Source organism: Cheilinus undulatus, linkage group 2, assembly GCF_018320785.1.
Source record: "Cheilinus undulatus linkage group 2, ASM1832078v1, whole genome shotgun sequence".
Lineage (NCBI taxonomy): Eukaryota > Metazoa > Chordata > Actinopteri > Labriformes > Labridae > Cheilinus > Cheilinus undulatus.
Genome location: NC_054866.1, coordinates 30,997,616 through 31,020,752, shown reverse-complemented (window position 1 = coordinate 31,020,752; position 23,137 = coordinate 30,997,616). Strand labels below are relative to the sequence as shown.

At 38.7% G+C, this 23,137-nt stretch overlaps 2 protein-coding genes across 4 annotated transcripts in view; both read right to left on the bottom strand.

Moving 5' to 3' along the window:
- The window catches only part of arhgef12a (Rho guanine nucleotide exchange factor (GEF) 12a), a 60,771-nt gene extending 48,298 nt beyond the window's left edge, over nt 1–12,473 (bottom strand). For all 3 annotated transcript variants that reach the window (XM_041801913.1, XM_041801922.1, XM_041801930.1), the window contains exon 1: nt 11,084–12,473. In XM_041801913.1, coding sequence (XP_041657847.1) covers nt 11,084–11,115 — 32 coding nt within the window. In that variant the 5' untranslated portion in view covers nt 11,116–12,473. The remainder of the gene's footprint in view (nt 1–11,083) is intronic.
- A 4,935-nt stretch (nt 12,474–17,408) lies between these two features.
- tlcd5a (TLC domain containing 5a) lies at nt 17,409–22,167 on the bottom strand. Its single transcript, XM_041801994.1, has 3 exons — nt 21,910–22,167; nt 19,110–19,313; nt 17,409–18,654 (listed from the first exon to the last, which is right to left on the bottom strand). Exons 2-3 carry the CDS (start codon nt 19,303–19,305, stop codon nt 18,125–18,127), a joined length of 726 nt encoding a protein of 241 aa, XP_041657928.1. The 5' UTR covers nt 19,306–19,313; nt 21,910–22,167; the 3' UTR covers nt 17,409–18,124.
- Nucleotides 22,168–23,137: the final 970 nt, after the last annotated feature.

The following is a 23,137-nucleotide window of genomic DNA, read 5'->3' as shown; positions in this document are numbered from 1 at the left end:
ATACCAGTATTGGTTGACCTCTAGTACTGCCCAAAATGTAGCGTGAATGTAGGCCAGTAAACCAGCTAATGCCCTTATTCTATGCCATGACAAATACGCTAAAGTAACAGCTACCTAATTACAGGTATTGTGATTAAATTTCCATTCATAAAAGTATGTCCTCAGTCACCAATCAGTGTATCTTCACTGTTGTCTAGTTTATTTTCCCTCAGAGATCAGAGATATGGTCAATATTAGCCAATACAAAGTCTTGGCATTCCAAATCTGAATCAGTAAGAGAAAACAGAACTCAAACATCTCTGGTGATGATGATGGGAGAAATGGCCCAGTGGAACACAGTGGAATAAAAAATGTATGTGATGAAGAGAGTGTGTGTGAAAATAGTGAAGTGGAACCTGACGAGAATGAACAGAGTATGATGAGAGTTGGTGAGTGTGTGCCAAAGTGACATCCAGGTGTGAGCAGAGTCTCTGTCAGGTCCTCATTCACATTCTAGAAATAAATTGAAAATCTGCACATTTTAACAGACTACAACCCTCTTCAACAACTAATAACAAAAAAAAAAGTTATCGAGTTGCTGGCAACCATGAAATAAACATTGCAATGATTTTTCCTGTTTGGAAAAAATAAAGCTGTCCACCAAAACCATAACGTGACCACGCCATCAATAACATAACCTCATAACAGAGCTCTGTGTTCGATACATTACCGTCTGCTAAATAGCTCAATGGCACATGGGGAGAGACAATGATTAAATGTTAGAATGATGTGCAGTTTAATTAGTGCTGGCCTTTGATACCATCTTTCATGTGATTGAGAAGATGAGGTAAATGTGTCAGGTCATTCATGAGAAAGAAAATGAGACCACAGACGCAAAATCCCAGACAAGATTTGACTCTAGACTTGAACACAAAATAATTAAAAATAGATGAAGAGTGCAACACATCAATCGGGGCTTTGTAAAACTTACTCATGGAGAAAAAGTGTGCCAAACATCTTACTGCCTGGAAATCATAATCCAGACCCAACAAAAATGATTCATACTGAAATCTATCTTACAAAAGGTAAGACTTATGGCATAGCTGTGTGCCTGATTGCACAACATATGTTCCAGTTTATTTGGCACTTCAGTCCACAGTTATCAAAATTGGTAATACTTTCATATTTCTGGAAGACATGTTTAAACACATACAATCTGTTACTAATAATAACCAAAAGCACTAATCTGCACATGTATGTTCGTACCACTTCTATTGCTTGTGGCACCTTTTTGTTCAAAATGTGGACAAAGGTCTGATGTTAGTCAACTATTTGTGCAATTTCGACTGTGCTGAAGTTTGCCTGCAATTTTGGGGGGGGGGTTAAAATCAAGATAACCCAATATTGGATGGCTACTTCTATTTTTGGTGCTGCGCTCAACAACTTTTTTTTAGTACAAAAACCATCTTTAAAATTCTTGACAAACTTCAGTCTACACTTGCACTGTACTTAGCTTGAGGATACACTGTTAATATACAGATTAAGTGTTGTTCCTACAGTTAATGGTTTTGGACTAGAGCTCTTAAGGAGATTGGGCCTGAAAAACCAGCTCACAACTCTTTGCATTATAATAAAACAATGTAGGTCATCACTGAAGGACCAACTTTGACACATTCTGAGCCAAGAATAACCCTAAAATAATAAACATCAAATTAGCTTGTAAAACCTGGCAATATCAAGGCTGACAAGAGCTTGCTGTGACCTAAAAATTACTGTGATGAAGGACTCAATGGAAAAGAAAAGCCCACAGCGATCATAACTAGAGATAATGTGTAGCCTTAAATTATTCAGAGGGCTTTGTCTCTGCTCTGAAATTGTAGACGATAAAGTGTGTTTCCTTTGCAATCTGGAGGCATCACTGCCTTTAGGAAATCATGTTACTTCCATAGGAGTGGGAATACAACAGATTTCTACACAGAAAACTATGCCTGCAACTATAAAGTGCTTTGATTAACAAATAAAAAATCCAACTGTATGTTGATCAACATTCACTTTTTAGTTTCTAGAGTCCTTGTTCGAGATCCACAAACACACATTTCAAAAATCAAAGATATTCTGTTAATCCCAAATAAGGTATTGGAATGACATAAAATCAATCAAGAGATCTGTTTTGACTTAAACTTGAATTTTCCCAGGCTGCAAACATGCTCCGATATCCCTACAGCTGAAGAAAACATTTTTGCTGTTCTCTGAAGGAAACATGTTGGCTGTAAAGCTAGATAGGTGTTCTCTGCTGCATGCTGAGCTGAAGGCACCACTGATCAGAGCTGTAAATGACTTCTGGATACTCATAATGAACAGTTGAGAGCAGCTGACACAGCTTCCTCTAGCTTCAGTGCTGACTAGATGGAGTAGAAGTGGACTGCATTATCAGGGAGGGATGCCAAATACAGGATGCGCATATAAGCAGAGCCAGCTGTCAGAGGTACTCATGATAACACAGGGCTTGACGCTAACTTTTTTCCCAAGGAGCAAATGTGCTCCTAAGTTAAAAAAGTTAGGAGTGCATAAAGAAATTTAGGGTCACAATAAAAATTGATCAAATAATGTGTTTTCCATAATAAACGTGATGCAAATAGACATTTACAAGCACAATTTTTTAATGAATGTACAGAAAGGTAAAATCATCAAGTTTTGAAAAAGTATTGCAATTTTTGTCTTTAATGTTACTAATTTTGGTACTTTAGATTTGGCAACTTCAGTCAGAGTCGGTCCAAGTGATTAAGAAGGTTTCATTTTTGTGTGTTTTGTATAGTCCGGGGGACTCGGTCCGTTTTGGAATGGAAAGTGCAACATTGTTGCACTTTCCTTTGCTCTGGTGTGCATTCACACTGCACTTGGCCAAACGGACCAAATTGTTGAACACCTACAACCTCTGCCCGTTAGGGGCGCTGTTGTGACAAACGGCGACCGAGAAGAAAAGCCGGCACAGAAGAAGACAAAACTGGGAAATCCAGCTCCTTCTGACGGTCTTTTTTCCACATAAACAATGAAAAAACACCGAATTACGCGGTCTTGGGGTTTCTGCTCTTGCATTGGGTCATTATGAGCAGCCAGCGAGACGGTGAGATGTCCAACATATCGTTCTTAACATGAGATGAATAAATGAGACGTATGTGTTGCTATGGCTACACAGACGCCAAGCAAGGCGTCTCTCCTCCATGTATCTCTCCTTCGGCTGCTTCGGCAGATTTTTTTATGTGCACATGTGCCCCTAAATATTTTTTACAGTTCGCACACACCTATTTTTAGGCGCAAATGCGAGTCAAACGCTTGCACTGTCGAGCCCTGTAACATCCATTATGATGAAAACTAGTTTCTCTGCACTAATGCAAATATGAACTCTTATGTTGGTAGAGCCACTTAGTGTTGATATAATAACTTCATTGATCCACTATGAGGCCTTCAAAATGTTTGAAACCTGGAAACTTTTCAGTATTGCTGATACCACTTGTTTGAGGGATGCACAATGTTGGATTTTAAAAATCCAATATGCTGATATTTCCATCTATTTTAAGCCAATACTGATATATACACACCTTTTCATTGTAAGGAACATCAAGTGTCTGCTGTGCAAAGAAAGGCTGAGTCATGTTGAGCTGAGAGAGGAGCAGGGATGTGGATAATCTGGTAGTTGTTTTATATTTTGAGCTTCATTCAAAATGCTCAGGACTCACTATGGGTGTCCTTGAGTGTGTAGCACCCTTGGCAACCACCTGTATGTTCCTGCAATTTAAGGATGATATTTGATTTATACAATGCACTAATGCAATAAGCAATGCACTAACCTGACACGCCAGATGGATTTGTTTCACACATCCATCTTCAATACGAAGTTTGTGAAAAGGCAGAGGCTTTAAAAAAACTTGAAGAGTGACTGGATGAATGTTCTGTCACATCTTTACAGGCCAATCAGAGCAACAAAACACGTGACGTAGCTGCTATTGAGCTGCGCGTGCGCAGCTATCGAGGAATAACGCGAAACATGGTGACTACAGACATGTCAGTACACGACTTTTGTCGTTTTTTAAAAGAAAACAACTCACTGCTGTTCTTTGTTCTTCTTTTAACAGAGTAATGTTGTCAAGTTCTGATAACGCTAAGCTCTTCCGCCATAATTGCACTGGCCTCTTGCTGCTGCTTGTTTACGTCACGACTCTGCCGCACCTGAAAGTACTGCCATTCATCGCTGACCGGTCCTGTCACTCTCTAACTGGCCCCAAACGGTTCAGAAGGGAGCTTTGCAAGATGGATTCGCCAGTGAAAAACAAAGAAATGGGTGAATCAATCTGCTTTGCAAGGTTAGCAATGCACCAACGCAACCATGGAACACTGGCATTGGTCAGTGGAGGCCTTCTGAATCCTCATTTGCTGCACGCGCCCTCCAGCTGACTGTGCAGATCAGCTAAGTATGCAGTGCGCTGTGTCTCTGATGTGGTTGAAATAAGCCAAAATAGCGGAACACTTTCAACATTCTCCTGTTGTCTAGTGGCGCCAGCAGGCTGTGCATATGCAGTCAGGAATTAAACCAAAAAGACTGCAGCAGGCAGGTCGAACTGGTCAGAGCTCCAGACTAACTTTTTTTTTTTTTTTTTTTTTTTACTAGGAGCACAATGGCCCCTAACTTAAAAGCAGAAAATTTAGGGGCGCACACTGTAAATCGACTTGCAAAGTACATATTCACATTTAATGCAACTGGTATTGGGGTTTCACTTTCATCACAGGTCACAGCACATTTTATTAGGGCCCTATGAAATCTGTTTTATTTTTTGCCAAATTACGTTTTATTTTTTTTTAATTCTATTTTTTAACCTTTACACTAATTTTACCATAAAGAGTGTCCTGTTTATGTAAATTAATCAAATGTTCACTAATTAAATAGAAATAACCTTAATTTTATTGAAAAGGGGCCACAACTGGCACAGGAGCCGCTGTTTGGATAACCCTGATATAAAATAATTATAACCAGTCAGATATTTCCAACATTATAAGACATATTCATGAGTATAATCACATCCTAACTGATGTTTGTAATGTAAATGAAGAAATCTTTCTGTTCTCTCAAACACAGTGATAGTAACTTAATAAGAAGGTCACATTAAAGTTAAAATGTTAAAAGTAAACCTGTTAGCTAAACTTTTCTTTACTCTCTCAATATGTAACAGTGCATGCAGTCTGATGCTGCACTGTTCTCCTCCTGACTGTAACGGTTCTCTCCTCATCTCTCTCCATTCTCGCTGTCAGTCTGCCTCATATCAGAGCGCTTCGTTAATACAGACACGTGTTGGCTCGTTAAGCAACCAAAGGGAACTACAGTATCTACAGGATGAATTATTAAGCTAACTGTTACTCCAATTCAACATCATTTATACTACGGGACTTCATAAAATCTTGAGTCCGTCCGACTTGATTTTTAGCCTCTGAGGGGTGAACGGCGTGCCTCACATGAGGTCAGGCCCACTGCTTAGCTGGTGTGATGAGGTAAAATAACTTGAAGAACGGATGAGTTTTCTTTAAGGTGCAACTCTATGTCCCACGGTACTGCCCTGTATGGGGCTATGTGATGTTCACTGGTGTTTCGTGCAGCTGCTTTGAGATGCTTTTATCGTTTAGGAGGGGGTGGGGTGAGTGTTTTGAGTTAGAGACAAGTTGTGTCCGCTTTAGTGTTCCCCTAGGAACATATTCCTCGGATATACGTTCCTCTTTTTAAAAAAACACAGCATTTCAGTCAAATTTGTTCAATTTCCACGTTAAATTGTAAATTCCGTTTTTATTGGCCAATTCCACGATTCCGTTAACGTAAAAATCATAGGGCCCTATTTTATGTTTCAGACTGGCATCATGTTTGCTCAAAGTGTCGTGTTTTAATTGTGTAGTGCCAGAATTATCAGCAAATTTTGTGTTCCCCGCATGTTGTGGGTATCGACAGCAGAATTTGCAGTTCATTGAATTCGTCTCCCTGAAATACTTCAGTCAGGTGAACTCACGCAAGCCACTCATCCCGAAAAACAGAATTTCCTACCTTTTTTACGCCATGACCGTTTCCTCACAAAACAAGTCGGACTCATTATCAGGATTTGTCTCCTCTGGCACACTGGTTTTAGTGGGGAGAAAGTAAGCACCGAAAGTCCTTCTGCTATTGTTCATTGTTTACTAGAGTTATGTGAAACCTGTAAATTTGCGCGATAGCCCCAAGACTCACCTCGCCCCCCTGCTTTCACACACATTGGCCTGCCTGCCTGCCTTCTTCTTCTTTGGTGTTTGTCTCCTTTCTTCTTCTTTTGGAGTTAATGTCGGTTGGCAAACCAGCTCATTTGTGCATTCGCGCCAACAACTGGGCTGAAGTGTGGAGCAGAAGTTTGTCAGCAATAAAAAATATTTCATACAATTTTTTTAAATCGGCAAATTTACTGGTCGCACATGGGCGAGTAGATGAAAAACTTACTCGCACTGTCTCAAATTTTAGGGGCAAAATGCAACCATTTAGGGGCAGTCTGGAGCCCCGCTTGTGAAAAAGCGCATTTAAAGCAAAACCTCTTGGAACAAAAACAAACACTCGCCACATATACTGCAGACTACGATCTTTGTGCAACTTCAACTACAAGGCAGCAGTGTTTCCCCCTTGGTTTACAGCCTTGTCAGTCTGTATAGGAACTGATCCCCTCCGATATTCACGGCTCACCTGCCCCCACACACCTGTGAAGGGCCGTGCGTATTTCTACCTGCTGTGATGAGAAGACCAGAGGGAGATCGTGCGGACATGGACCCACTGTCGCTGATTTTGACCACGTGTCCCGCCGGTTTGTATTTTATTATATATATATATATATATATATACACACACACACACAGACATATATATACACATACATATATATATGTATATATATATATACATATATATATATACACATATATATATACATATATAAATGTATATATATACATATATATACACATATATAATATTGTATTTATATGGGTGATTGCAGGATTTTACCTGCATTACAAGTGTTAGATTTGTGAGAATTTAATAAATTGTGCACAATTGCTGCAATCTTGCACCGAAATTCAGCACTTGTTTAACTATCTCAGACGTAGAACAAGCAGGGCATCAGTTCATACACATCTTTTGAGGATAAATCAGTTGCATTGGGGAACTCTTTTTCATGATACTGAGTGACTGCAGCTCTGACACAGAGAGGAGGGGTGGGGCTCTCTGCTCAGTGAGCAGTTTGCGCTGCTCTGCTCATGTAGTAAGAGGGAAAGAGCAGAAAACCAGGACTTAGAAATTAAATACATTCATATAAACAAGATAAATAACTTTGGGCTATTTAGTTTGTTTAATAAAAGGACCAAGTATAAACCTGCTCTATAGGAAAGTTATCCTTAAATGGCCTCTGTTGTGATCTGGCGCTTTAAAGAAAAAACAAATAAAATTGACTTGACGTTCAAGGGGGCGGAGGGTGCTGCTGGCAGGCCAGGCCCCCCTTCCAATAAAATGGTAGGGGAAACACTGAGTGGTTAGTTTCAAAACTTTATCACATTTCTCTCTCCATTTGATCAACTGACAAAAGTAGTCCGTGCAGCTGATTCATCTGCTGCTCTCATTGGTTAAAAACTCAGAAATGTCCTTTTACGCTCGGAGGTTGACTCTGAGCACAGCCCCCAAACAAGAACACTGTTGCACAAAGGCAGCTTTACGCACACCTGGTATGCACAACACTGCTGCCTCTCATATCCTGGATGAGAATAGAGACAGAAAGAGCTGCAACATGGCAAACATGCTAATTCTTTAAAAAACAAACAAAAAAAGCCTTGCATCTAACAAGAAGTAGACTTTGAGAAGTGCTGGGTAATTTATCCATTTTGATATCAATTTCTTTTTAAATGAGATATAGGATTCTATCTCGTTTGTAACAATACAGTTTACGTTGAGGCTGATTTGAAAAAAAGAAAGTAGTTATTTATTTCAGGCCAAAGATGCTATGCTGCAGTTGTTTTTTTTTTTTTTTTTGTATCTTTCATTTTGAAATAAGTTTAAAAAGGAAGCTTTACTCTGGGTTTTTTAAAGTTGGATTAATCCCCTCCCAAGTGATACAAAGAAAGACTAGAATAATACTGTTGTTCAACAATGAGATAATAATTATGGTCCCTGGCCTAGATGAGGAATGTAACAATCACAAAAATCAATAAAAAATAATATTAGTGTGAATAATGTAAGTAAAAAAAAAAACATCGGCATCAGCCAAATTGTTATTTTAAACGTTGGTTATAGCATCACCCCTTATTTTCACAATCCATTCATCGCTAATTTATACTGCTGACATTTACAGCCGTAGTTAATCTGGGTATATTTTTTTTTTATCTGCCAATACAATATCAAATCTTTTAGTCAAATATCAGCCGGTACCAATTTCATGCCAATAATACCACCCATCCCAATTGACTGTAAAATAAAACAATCTCTGTTACTTTTAGATACCATGGATCATACATTAAAAAAAGCACAAAAACTCTATTATTAAACTTTATTAAAAACAAAAAAGAGTGTTGAAGGGGTAAGAAACCATCAAAGACTTAGGTGAATTCCAAAACACGTCTAGATTGCACTACATACCAAGATGTGGTCAGCATATTTTTACAATTTGGAGCAGGAGTTTGTCTGCAATGTTTGTTGAATACAAGACACCTGATGTTGGGCGTCTAGGCCTTCTATATTTGTTACCATGGTAATAATACAGGCATCAGTATGGCTTGATTTTTACTAGAAGAGCATCAAAGTTCAAGATTCTGGTATTGTGGCAACCCAAGCCTACATACATAAAAACAACCCACAACGATCTTTACAACTGTAAATAATTTAAGTCATTATTTAAATGATTTTTTAAATTCATACATGTTCATGTTGTTTTTTCTGTTTACTTTCAAATTAAATGCTCTTAAGTTGTCAAGCTGTTCATTGTACAAAATAAGCAATTTTAAGATTTCTCCATGAGCTCTGTTAAGCTGATGTAGGCATTTTGGAATTTAATATTCAGCAAATTCTCCTAATCGCTAAATCCATAAAGCCTAATGATTCATCTTTAATTATGTAGCCATTTAATCGAAACCTTTTCCTCTAGCAGAGTTAGTATTAGGACATACTCTGACTAGCCTCCCTGCATGTACCTGACCTACACTGACAGACCTGCAGAGGAGCATACAGCGTACAGCCAGTTTGCTCCCACTGAAAGCTATTGTTTACTATTAGTGATGTCACCAGCACCACTTCCCGGGAGGGCCTCAGGGAGGGGGGGTGGGAAAAAAACGTGGAGATCAGCAGAACTCTACGACAAAGGGCTAACAGCACACTAAACTGACCCATCTGTGGGCAGCCCAGCCCCAATAGATGTTGGATGCATGCTCCCACCATAGCCAAAAGAGCAAAAACAAAATGCATAACACAAAGTGGTGGGGGAGAAAGCAAGGACAGGGATATTGACTAGAGGAGGTAGGGAGGGAGGGAGAGACTCACAACACACCAGTAACCAATTAAAAACGTATAATCAGCCAACTTGGTAAACAACCATAAATACTGCTGCGGTTCTCCAAATCATTCTAATCACACACCAACTCAAATTTTTTGGTGATAAAAAAGCACAGGCACGACTGCTTGCATGATCTGCATGCTGCATATTCTTTTGCTCTCTAGCCTGCATCATCTAATAGTTAAGAAAAAGATGGGACATAAAGGACACACCCATCTCAGGTGGAAACAAACTCACTAAAAGGATGTCAACCCAAAAGCTTTGCTTAAATTGTTAACATCCAGATGCAAATATGAGTGGGCCAGGATACACTTCACTTGCATGCAACAAGAGCAATTCTTCATGGCCTCAAGTGCAATCAAATGCGATTAACAGTGTCCTACATTACGTAAAAGTATTGCCTTATATTTCTGATAAGAGCAAAGAGATATATGATGCTGAGTGCTAAACATGCAACTTTTGTAAATAGTGCTACACAAGTGCTGTGGAAATGCTGTCTCAAATGGCACATAATAAAGAGCACCACAATAACAGTTGGTGCCAGCCACTGTTGCCATCATTGCAGTGGGGGAGGGGGGTCATGTAAAATGGGGCTGGGCTTTAGCTTCTAGCTCATGCCCTAGCCCATGAGGATATTTCAGATCCCAACCTGTGCAATAAAGCTCCCTTCTGCCCTGAAAATCCAACAGCCACATTCCACTGTATTGGCCTGCTCTCCTCGCAGGTATGTGGGATTCAGGTGGGACAGGCATAACATAACACAACAGCTTCACTTCTCTGTTTCAATGCCAGAGTACATCAAACTGAGAATAGAAACCTCTTTATTCTCCAGGTACAAAAACAAAGCCGAATTCATGCTCATAATGATGCAACAACAGAGCAGTGGATTAGGATGGGACAGGCTGATCCCTCTCCACTATTTAGCTTGATCTTCAAGCCATGACACTCTATTTAGCCAGCTGATCTTAGCAACAGTGTACAACCTTTGACTTCAAGTTAACAGATGCCTTGGATAAGGTGATTACTCCACAAAGCTAAGGTTTTGTCTAAATCCAGAGATTGTTTTAATAGGTAAAGGAGAAGGTTAGCTTTAAAGGCTTAGAGGTAGTAGTGATATTGAAAGGTGTGCAAGGGTCATAGGGCAGCTGTTCCCTGGAACACGCACACACAGACAGTGGCAGTGGCCTTCTCACTTCATGGACAAGTAGTACTTTACTGTCTGCAGAGGACTCCTTTCCCCATGCTGAGATCAGCAGAGTTTCCATAAAGAGCTGATGTCCTTTCTTAGTAATTAGATTGTATAACCCAGTTATTACTGAGCACATCACCACAAAGAAGTGCTTTGCTTGGAGCATGTCAAACATGTTTTCATCAAACAGTGGCTTCAGTCAGATCCATATAATCATCGCCTAATCAAGAAAGTGCTGCAAAATAGTATGTTTTGCTCCAAAGTTATGTGCACAGGAAGTACAAACAGTGCATTAATGTAGCATAAATGTTGATGCATACTGTACCTGTCAGTGAAGCTGGACTGTGTGTCACTCATTGGGCTTCCGGTTCTAGATTTGCAGCAAATTATATCCGATTAACATTTTCCAGAGTGTGATGAGGCGATTTAGTGGCGCGTCCTTCTCTGGCATTCGTCTGAAGTAGGCAAGGAATTAAAGACTGGTGCTGTTGAACATAAATCAATGTAGGACACAGCTGGCACGTCCAAACACTCCAGGGGACAAAATACTGCCTAAATGCTATCTGTTCTCCGACAGTCCTTGTCAAAATGTAACAGCAGTGAGAAAGATTTCTACAGTGCAGACCTTAAAAATTAATCAGGGCCTCTGATATATTAGCTGCACAGTCAGATGATATCCTACCCCGGCAATGAACAATATTTTGGCTACAAGAATAAATACACTGCACCAGCTGGCGCAAGTTCTTGTGCATTCAAGAACTCCTCGTGTATGGATCCTGTGCATTCACATCCCCGTTTTCCGCCGATGTGAAACGTGTAAACAATCCGTATTGCAATGTAACAGACACCTCGGCCCAGCGATATAGTCCGTCTGCCACCACCCTGGCTCGGCTGAATGGCCTCGGTTCCTAAATGATCTTTGAAGATGCTGAAAATTCCTCCAGTCCCATTTGGTATTCCCTGCTCCCAGAAATGCCTGTCTGAGGCTGTGGGGACGAATCTCCCGTGACCATGAGAATCGCTCAATAGCGAGCTTTAAACGACCCGTGTTACACACTAGCAAAACAACTGCAGCTAATATTATACTGACGTAAGATACGAAACAAAACAGATTAGACGGTCGATTAAAAAGCACGTTTCTTGTTTCTTAAATATGCTTTCTCATGGGTATGCTTGCTCGCGAGCTACCAGCTAACAAAACAGATGAGCTCTTGCAGCAAAAAAACTTTGCTTCGTATGCTCTTGTTTCGAGTGCAAACTAAGCAAACTCCCGTTCACAACAATGAGCCGGCCAAACACCGAAACATATATATACAGCACGGCATGTATGTTGACTGGCAGGCGATGTGTCTCCGTGTTTTGTCCTTCAAAAAGTCTCCTTGACGAGAGAAAATCCAGTGAAGTCGGTTAGCACAGCGCGACGTTCCTTGACTCCATGTTTCCAGAATTCAGTCGTTTCTCGGCAGAATTCCCGTGGATGCGAGCAGGCTAGTTATGTGGCCAGCTAACGGGACAGAAAGTAACACCACTCCTCTGTAAACAACGACGAAAAACCCACAGAGACGCTGTAAAACTTTTAGCAAACATGAAACGCACTTTTTTACACCGCAAGACGTTATTTGTACAAGAATATAACTTGCGGAAAGGTACCAAAAATCCCACTTTCTGCCGCTAGCAACGCCCTAGCCAGCTAGCTGTTGGGAGTCCACTAGCGCTTCCACTAACCACTTCCGCCGGGAGACGAAAAAAACTCATTTTGTTTCTGTGTAGTGTTGGGGAAGCTGAAAATATGATATATTTTAACAGTTACAGTGAGCCGCCGCTGATACAAGTAGTCATATTGTATTAAAACGGCAATGTGGCCTTTTATGATCTTTAATGAAATAAGCACATTTATAAGATGTTAGGAAAAAAGTGTCACAGTTTTGATACATTGATTAAAAACTAATTAAATAATAATGATAATGAGATGAGACTTTATCTGGAGTCAAAGGAACTTTTAAACATGTTTCAATGGGGTAAACCTGGAGTCAGCTTCCTAAATGCTCTCATTTGATTTTTTTTCCCTTTGTATATGGCAAATTAGACTGTTGGAAATCCTCCCTTTCGATCTCTGGCAGCTTCTCACTATTATGTTTCACTTATTGTTGACCAAACTAAGCTGCTCTAACCGTATTTATCAATTGCAGCAGCAGAAGTTATTTGTCATTGTAGTATACATAGTCACAACATACTGTTGGTAACCAATCAATAAACAATAAATGTATTGGTTTTAAAACAGACATCTACTTTGATATATTAGAAATTTGTATTTGAAAGTGCCTGTAAGGAGGCACTTTCTTCTGGTGGTTGACTCCCTTTAATTATGTGAGCTGTTGTATGATTATTTTATGATTTCCATGGCTGTCTTGTCTGTGGTTGGTCTGGGACTGAGAGAACAGTCATTATGTTCATTATTTACAGCCTACAGCTCAATCTGAACATGATCCATGGTTTCTTTGAAACATATTTAACCCTTCTAGAGAAACGGCTTGAAAGACACAAGCATGTGTGTGTCCCTTCATATATGGTTGTTTATGTATTTGGTATTACTGGTTATAGAATGCAAAATGACAAGATGAAAAAGCAAAATACATAAAAGTACCTGAATGCGTTGCATGTCCTAGTATTTGATTACATTGACAGTTATCTATAAACAAACACTTAATGCTAAAATCCATAACCAGTGCAACCAGCATGGTCAATATGTATTGATTCCATTAACAGTCCTTAGAGTATACGTTTTTCAATTAGCGTACATGTGCATTTTAGTAATTACAACAAACCAAGAGGATAAATTAGTTTATGACCTCCACCTTACCAATGCTATAGACTAGGTTATGTTAAGATTGGCATGCACCGGTTATTGTGTAGGCCTCTAAGAATGAAGTTGGCATACTCTTTAGAAATACCCCATATTAAGTGGCCAACCCCACAAAAGAAAACAGTCATAGGTTATAAACATAGACATGCAAGATCATCTTACATATTAAGTTAACCTTGAAATAGGCCTTTAGTATTTTTACATTGCCACTTAACTTCTAATGCTTCAGTAGGTAAAGATAATCATAAAATTAACAGTAATATAAGAGCCAATTTCACCATCATCACTGGCTGAACAACTATGGACTGAGACAACTACACACATAATAATGCATTTTGAATAAACAATTTCTTAGTGTTAGGGATAATGTATTACAACGCAATGCACAAGTGTACTTTGATTACTTGTTGTTGTCTTTGTCATCCTCTGAGAGAGGATTGCAAAGTGGGTATACTCTATTAAGATGGAAAAATGAGTGGATATACTCTGTATACCTGGGTATAACCTGAACTACACCACTGAATATGCAGTATATATTAACAAGGGCCATACGGTATTATTCACAGTGTTATACAGCTATGTAAATTCTAACATTTGTTAAGTATTTGTTACTTAATTAAATATTGTTATTTGGGCATCTCTATTCCAGCACCTCCAAAAGACTCTTGTATCCAGGCTAGCAATTCATTTATAACTGATATGACACCATCATGTGGACAGCTGAGGTAACTTCAGTCTCAGTGTAATAACAGTGTATATATGAGTAGCTGTGGCGTTTTATGACACAATCGCAGCTCATCCCTTAGCTTAACTTGGTAAACGTGTTTCATAGCTTTAAACATGCATGCATACAATCAATCACATCTTTATTTAATTTCACCCTTTCATTACAAAGGCAGATAATAAAGGCCCAAACTGAAAGTGGTTCTTCATCTTTTTTCTACACCAGAGGGGTCACAGCACAACACAAGACAGAGAGAAATGCACACATTTTAGGAAAGTACATTCAAAAAACTAAGGCACACCAGTTAGAGTTGCTTTCTTAGATGAAATATGGAAGCAGGTAAACAGATGTGCAGAAGCAGCACATCATATTTTCTATTACATATAAGTATCAAAATAAAGGGAGGACAGACATTAAACTGCAGGTACCCATGTTCGAGGACATAACATACATAAGTTCATAATAAAAATAACTCTAGTATAAAGTCTGAACCCAGAGACAAAAGCTGGTAGCTTGTCATTTCTCATATCAAATCTAGTCATGAGCTGACTAAACCACATGATGCACTTCTGTGTTCTGATTGGACCATATTACTTAAAATCGATCACAGTATTTAGATGGGTTTTTTTTTCCCCGAAAACAATTCAGTAAAAAACACAAAAGTAGAAACCCTACACATTTTTAAATAAAAACAAACAAAAAACTATTTTTGTATGTTAAAAATTGCTTAAGAGGAAAACAAAATTCCTGAACAAAATGGTTACCTCAATATCATTGCATTATCATTGTTAAACATCAATAACTGTTTCTCAGCCCTAGATATTCAGATAATACTCATTTGTGTTAAGGCTTTATATGGAAATCTAAAACAAACTATGCTAATGAATGCATGATTGCACAGGTTTCTATCCTGTCAGCCAGAGACTGTGGTCATTACAGACAGTGGCATATGCTTTAGGAATGCACAATATTGGATTTTTGTAGATATCCTGATATTTACAAATTCATTTTAGACAATACAGATATCGTACTGATATATCAATGTAGTGCAGACTTAAAACTTCATTCATTTAACCACACCTTAAAGTTTAAGAATGAACAAAGAAAGGAAGAAGGATTAACAAGAAAACAGACTTCAATTGACTGAGGCCTAAGACCCCACAAAATAATCTGTATATATGGCAGATATTTACAGCTGATATAAGCAGATGTTCACAGCCAAATTTTCAGTTGTAAATACCAGCAGAAATTGTAATACCTGCTGAAACAGATAATTAATATAATGAGCTAATATCTGCAGATACTGACATCATGCTGATAATATTGTACATTCCTAATACTTGCCAAAAAAATTATACATCTAAACACCATTGTGTTTGCAGGCCTGAAATTGAGACATCCAGTCATGCTCACACTCAAATCTACGGGCAATTTAGAGTCACCAATCAGCTTACTGAGCAGTCTAGTTGGACTGTAGGAGGAGGCGTATACATGGATAGAACATGCAAAACCCACACAGAATGGATCTGGCAAACTTGGATTTAAACCAGGAACATTCTTTCTGTGAGGCGACGGTGGTAAACACTGCCCCACCATGTATTACATTATTACACTGCCCAGTGCAATGTGATTCTTTTAGATTTAATGAGAACTACTGGTGTAGAGAGAAACATGCTGTCTGAAATTTGTCTTAGAGATTTAGCAAAGCCACTGAGGTTTGTGCCATGCATGTGCACTTAAAAAAACTTCAAATCAAACACATGAAAATATTTATAGTTAACATATATATTAAAATAGACTGCAAAATGATAGCAGTTCCAGTGTAAAACTACCCTTGGACAATTTTGTTTACACAAACAAATTAAAATAAATAAATGAATTTTCTAAATAGTACTTCAGACAGTAGTTTAAAGCTTAGATGACTTTCTTTAAATTACATTACACGAAGTAAACAACAGATTGCACTCCTATCCCGGTAGCCCACTCAGACTTTCTGGTATGACTTCATCTCCCTGAGTATACCTTTAACACCTGCTCAGTGTTTCACAAGCCAAAAGGACCCAACAATCCCTCACTCTCCGATATCATTAGAAAAGTTTTACGAGCACCACAGGTGTAACATGTAAACTGTAGGGCCCTATGAAAATCTGTTTTATTTTTGCCAAATTCCGCTGTATTTCTTTCCAAATTCCGTTTTAATTTTTTGAATTCTATTTTTTAACCTTTACACTAATTTTACCATTAAAGAGGGTCTTGTTTATGTAAATGAATAAAATGTTCACTAATTTAATAGAAATAACTGTAAATTGATGCATTGTTCTACTCCTGACTGTCACAGTTCTCTTATCATCTCCCTCCGTCCTCGCTGTCCGTCTGTTTGCCTCATATCAGAACGGTACGTTCATGCAGACACGTGTTGGCTCTTTAAGCAACCAAAGGGAACTACAGTATTTACAGGATTATACTCAAATATAACATCATTTAGACTACGGGACTTCATAAAATCTCGAGTCCGTCCGACTTGAGTTTGAAGCCCTCGAGGGGTGAGTAGGTCTTGAGGGTGAGTGACTTCAGCTGTGTGTCTCGCACAGACACACATCTCTCTCTCCATGACTCTCTGGTGTGGTGAGGTAAAATAACTTGAAGCATGGATGAGTTTTCTTGAAGGTGCAACATTATGTCGCACGGTACTGCCCTGTGTTGAGCTATATGATTTTTGCCGATGTTTCGTGCAGCTGCTTTGACATACTTTGTATTGTTCAGGAGGGGGCAGGGTGACTGTTTATGAAGTGAGGCACAAGTTGTGCCCTGCTTTGGTGATCCCCTAGAACATATTCCCTGCCCATATGCTGCCCTAATTTAACAGTATTGGTAATTACCAAAATCATTTTTTATGTTTCTGCAATGGTTAATACACCAATATGTAGAAGCTCTTTAACCCAAATATTTTTAATGCTAAAATATAATTATTATTGTTATCTATGAATTTTCAAATTTACTGATTTACAAAAAAAACTGAAAAAATAGTAAAGTCAATTAAAATTTCTTGATTAATATGTCAAATTATACTTATTTACTTGCATTCCTGAACAGAAAAATGAGTTTTAGTGGTTGAATGTTGTGCTTGATTCATTTCTGACTTGTCAGAGAAGCCTAGTGAGCCTGCTCAAATTTGGGTGAATTCAGTTTGAAATCCCTCATTCCTGTTCAAAATGGTAAAACATGGAGAGCTCACTGAAAATGATAGAGTCCACATTAAAGCACTTCATGATGCTGGATGGTCTTGAGACAAATATGCCAGGTGGTCTAATAAATTTGTTAAGCACTGTACGTTCCTCTTTCTAAAGAAACACAGCATTTCAGTCAGACTCATTCAATTCCACAATTTCCTTTTGTGATTCCGTTAACGCGGAAATCATAGGGCCCTAAAACTGTCCATTATCTTAACACTTCACTTTCCATTGAAGCAACATGTCACATGGATAGGCCACTGTAAGCATCATCTGTTCATGGGATTATAGAAAGTGTTTCGTTTTTGAGTGGCATTATCTACATTAATCAATCACAGACTATCATGTGTACAGCTGCAATTTTGGCAATACAAATTTATTTTTCAAATGCACAGGCAGGTGTCACATGATAGTTCTAAACATAGAAAACTATGACTAAGAAATATCCCTTTTTAGTTTTAGTTTAAAAAACAAAATGTTCTTATTTTTTAGTGTCCCTCCTTTAAGTCCAAAGAAAAAAACTTGGACAAAAATGCACATCAGTTTACTTTAGTCGTTCTTTGTTTCATAGCCATTAGCTGCCACTGTCTCTTGTTGGTGTCCCTGCTTGTGCCAGCTCTTGCTCTTCCGAATTGCAAATCGAACAATGTCCACCATAAACACCCAGGACAGAGCATACATTGCCACTCCCCCGCACTTGATAAAGAATCTTGGTCTAGGGGAGATCAGCTCACAGTACAGCATTGTGCCTCCCACAAAGATTCGCATCACCACAAACAGCAGCACAAACGAGATGTCCACAACGTTCCCCAGCACTGTCCTGTAATGTCCCGTCTGTTTGAGGAACCAGCGTGCCTGCAGTAGGGGGTTAGTAATTTCACTGCCAAAGAGAACCGCGCAACCTTCAATGCCAGACTCCCCCAGCCACAGGGTCAGCAGGATTCCCAGGATGCTCATGGTGTGGTGGGCCAGCATAACGGGTCCCTCTGTGCGGAAGTACACACACCAGGCCATATCAAATATGAAGTAGCCAAGGCTCACTATCATGGCACTCATCTGCAGAGGAGTGTTCTTGGTACCTGGTATACGTGGACAGAAACACAAAACTGTTTTAGGATCAACATTTTTACAGATGTTTTAATAATACAAGCAAAAAAAATAAATAAAAAATCATGCACTCACAATATTAAAGAAAATACGTCTTTTATCCTGGAGGGCTTAAAGAAACCTTTAAAGTTTTTTAAGTGCATTTGAGACAGGCTAGGCAATGTACCACTTAAGGAGTTAGACAATAATGGCAGGAAAAATGTTCTTTAATTAAAGATATTTTAATACAAGTAATAGTAGTTACATTAAAGGGAGGAAGAAATATTTGTTAGCTGCAGTGCTAAAGAAATTTTCAAGATTTCTATAACTGTTACATATTCTAGAATTTGTAAAACAGTATTTGTCTACTTTATTCCAATATTTTAGTCTTTCAAACCTGTTTTTGTGGATTCTTTAACAACACATTAATGACTTGGTAAGCCCCTACCTGGATGTGTGAAAGGCCAGGGTCCATCCACATAGCCTATATATGATGTGATGCAGACTGCTAGGATGCCATGTACCAGTGTGACGAGACGACAGTTCCACTCATAGCTCCTGGACCCGTTAACCACACACAAGATAAAGTAGAAGGAGACCCAGCAGAAGAGGCAAAAAAGTGCAAAAACCACAAGCAGTGCCATCTTCTTTTCTACGGACAAAAAAAGTCAAGAGAAACAGCTGAAACCACTATACAAGTTCTTTCAAAAACTCTGCTGCCAGCAGACATCAAGCCGACGTTGAATCATATTTGCATAGAGGCAAATGTTGCTCTTAATATCGCTTACAGTAGAAAGACACAGCATAACCGTCCAAAGACTTGGACTGTGCAATCCTTTGTAAGTGAACAACAATTAGCCTTTGCTTGAACTATAATAGCACTACAGTTGGCCGGCTGAGGGTATGGTGGGGTGAGGGGGACGTCTCTTCTTCTGCTGTGACGTTTGTGCTAGGAGGTGAGACCGTGCAGATGGACAGGCCCACCCTCACCGGACTGGAACAGCATGTCTCAAAGGCTTCAAGCTCGTTTCTAGACTAGATGAGAGGTTACTGGGTACTGGGTGTCAGACAGTTGTCATGAGGGAGAAAGGTTATTAAAGACATCATTAAATCAAATGTTCCCTTGTACTGTTGTTGTTGTTTCTAATGTTATGGGTAAATGTTGTAAGGACACATGGAAGTAAGGATGGCTGAGGGAGCTGGGGCTGTGATAACGAGTAGTAGGACAAGTCTTCTAGTTAGCTGGCTAAAATGTTTTGTTTACACATGCCAGGAAGCAGAGAAGGGCTGGCAACTCAATTAACCATTCCACAGTATCAGTCACAGAGGTGAAAAGTAACTGATTACATTGAATAAAATTATTGTAATTGTGAAGTGTTTTGGGTACTTGTACTTTTTGGGTACTTTTTAAAATCAGTACTTTTACTTCTACTAAAGTAAGTTTTAACCAGAGTGACTGTACTTTAACTTGAGTACAATAATTTTGTACTTTTTCCCCTTCTGTTGACTACACAGTGGAACATAGTGAGAGATTGATTCCACATTACATCCCAAAACAGTTGCTGGAAACAACAAAAAACTTGAGTGATGATATTTTGGGGTTAAATATTTCTGATTTTATTTTAACTTCCAAAGAGTAATTTTAACTCCATTCTGAGTGAAATGCACTTCAGTGTGGGAGTTATTTGACAGAGTTAATCCACCAGTGTCAGTTTAACTATATAAACAGTATATTGAGCAAAAGCTCTGGCTCTGAGATTTTAAATGTGGGGGGATGTGTCGTTCAAGTTCCCCATTATGCCCTTGGGCACAGTTTCTACATGTGTTTAGTCACATTTTGATGTTGCCAGTTGTACAGTGATTCATGTTTTAGTTCCTTTGGTCATCTTTCTGTTGGACTGTTGTTGTTTTTGATGTGAGATACAGCTGCACCATGAGCAAAGTTGTGCACTGAGTTACAGTTTTCACCTGTGACTCTAGATGCTCCTAAAGTGCATTATTGATATTATTAATTAGTGTGCAGTGCCTTGCTATAAGATTGACTCCCTGCTTTAATCCTTCCAGAGGAGACTAACAACAATTACTAGGTACTCAGTTGGATACTCAGTACTTAAAGTAAATTCTAAATCAAATACTTTTTACTTTTACTTGAGTAGATTTAAAGACCAAAACCTTAACTTGAGTTAATTTTAACCAGAGTACTTTTACCTGAGCACACTTGAGTACTTTTTCCACCTCTGCTCATTAAGCAGTGAAAATAGCCTGCTAATGCTAGGAATAAGCACACAAATTGCTTGTTCTGATGACAATCCAGAGACACTTGGTTTACAATCCTATGTACAGAGAGACCTCTTATTCTCTCTACTGGATTGTAAACTATTGCTATTAAGAATATTTTCTTGAAAAAAGTTGAGTACCCTGTCACCTGTGACTTAAAACACCATACAAGGACTGGTGCAATATGATTAGTTTTGAGTCACAGCTTACAAAAAAGGTTAAAGTTAGTTTGGTTGACCTCTGTTACAAGCTTACAAATAATAAACTTGCTTCATATGAACAGAAACAAACAACAGAATCTCATCTCGCGTGACATCTACAAGGAGAGCAAGTTTAAACTGGAACTAATGTAAACAAGCATGCAAATAAAACTATTTACACCATGTAACACAAACATAAGGTATTCGGTCTGAGTACATTTCCAACGCTATTCGTTATAAAAGCATGTAAAAGTGCGTTGAAAAAATAGCGTTATCTGTTATAAAGCATTTGCGTAGCTACAAAAAAGTTGTGTTCATGGCCTTAAGATGTGTTTGTGATTCAATTACAGCAATACGAGCATATGTTTCTTTCCTTCAGAAAAAGATATATTTTTTTTAAATAAGTAATGAGTCAGTAATTTTAAATTTTCAACAAGCACAAAACGAAAATTTACAGTGCTTCCACTTTTATTACGTTTCCATGGAAACCTGTTATGGATAACATTAACGGAAAAGGTGCTGAAACTAGCTGGACTAACGTTAGCGTAAGTATTTACTCTTCTGCTTAGAAATACACATTTCTTATTTCACAAGACTATCAGAGTTTGTCTCCTAAGTAGACGGATGCTATCTTACACCTAACAATGCTAAACAAGTTAGCTGTATCAGTAAGCTAAGTAACCAGCAGTAAGCTAACAATAAATGGCTAACAAAGCGTCTCTAAGCGGTTGTAACGTGCACTGAAATTCACTAAAATGAAATTAAAATTACCTCAAGACTGCACATATGGTTGTCGCGTCCTTTAACACCCTGGATATCCGGTGCTCTGTTAACTTGTCTTCTTGTAGAGACTGTAAATGGCTTGTTTGCATACACATTGGCTGCTATCTGTCGTCCTTTACGTGAGCTCCGCTGGTGACAGCAGCAGCAGCCGTCTTCAGCATCCCTCTGCACTCATTTACCTCCCAGCTTGTTAGTCACAGTGGATGCTACTGCAGACACTTGTAGAAATGTCCCCGTCTCGAATCATCTAAGTAGCCTACACCAGTTTAGAAATAATGGCCTGCCTATTAAAAAAATAAAAGTGAGAGCATTCTCCCATCCTTTTTGTTGTCTTCTCTGTGGTGAGGCTGCTGCATCTTTTTAGCAGTGGCGACATCCTGTGGTCAGATGCCGGAATAACACACACAAGTTGTAAACAATGAGGACAAATAGAAATAAAATTAAGATAAGATAAGATATTCCTTTATTAGTCCCACAAGGGGAAATTTCAAAAACACTACTATAATCTTGAAACTATTAGGGGTGGCAGCAACATCATTTTTGTGCTGTAGAGAATGACCTAGATGCACTGACCACCAAAAGTGGCTGGGTTGGAATGTAACTTTTTCAACTGATTGTTTTCGACCTGCCACTGGGGCTTGTGGATTCACATGTCTACCAGCCACAAACATTTTCAATCAGCCACTGTATTTTAACAAGCAGCATTATTTGATGATAACCTTGCAAAGCAGATGGATACGCCCGTTTCCTTGTTTTTCACTGGCGAATCCAGTGTGATGTGAGAGACAAATCCATCTGGTGTGTCAGGTTAATTTGATGAGGTATTGTATGAAAATCAAGGCTTGTAGTATTTAAGTTATAGGCTTTTTAAAAGAGGGAGTTGTTGCACAGATAATCTAGTTTCACTCATTTGAAATCCCATTTTTAAACCAATCCAGCTTTCTGCAGTGGCACTGTACATTCATAGACATTTTCCTGTATTTTAAGTTTCATGTTCGCTAATATTTCATATTATTTGCACATTTTCTGCTGTCTCAAGCCAAAATTAAGGCTTTGCTGATATGTTTTGGACTTGAGGCAGGCAAGACACTGGTTTAAAGACACCTTTAGGAGATATACTAGCTGCAGTGGAGAGCTACTCTGTACTGTAACTGCACCAGCCAGTTTGGAATTTTAAGGGCTTAACACACTTTAACTAATTTTGAGTGAAAAATAT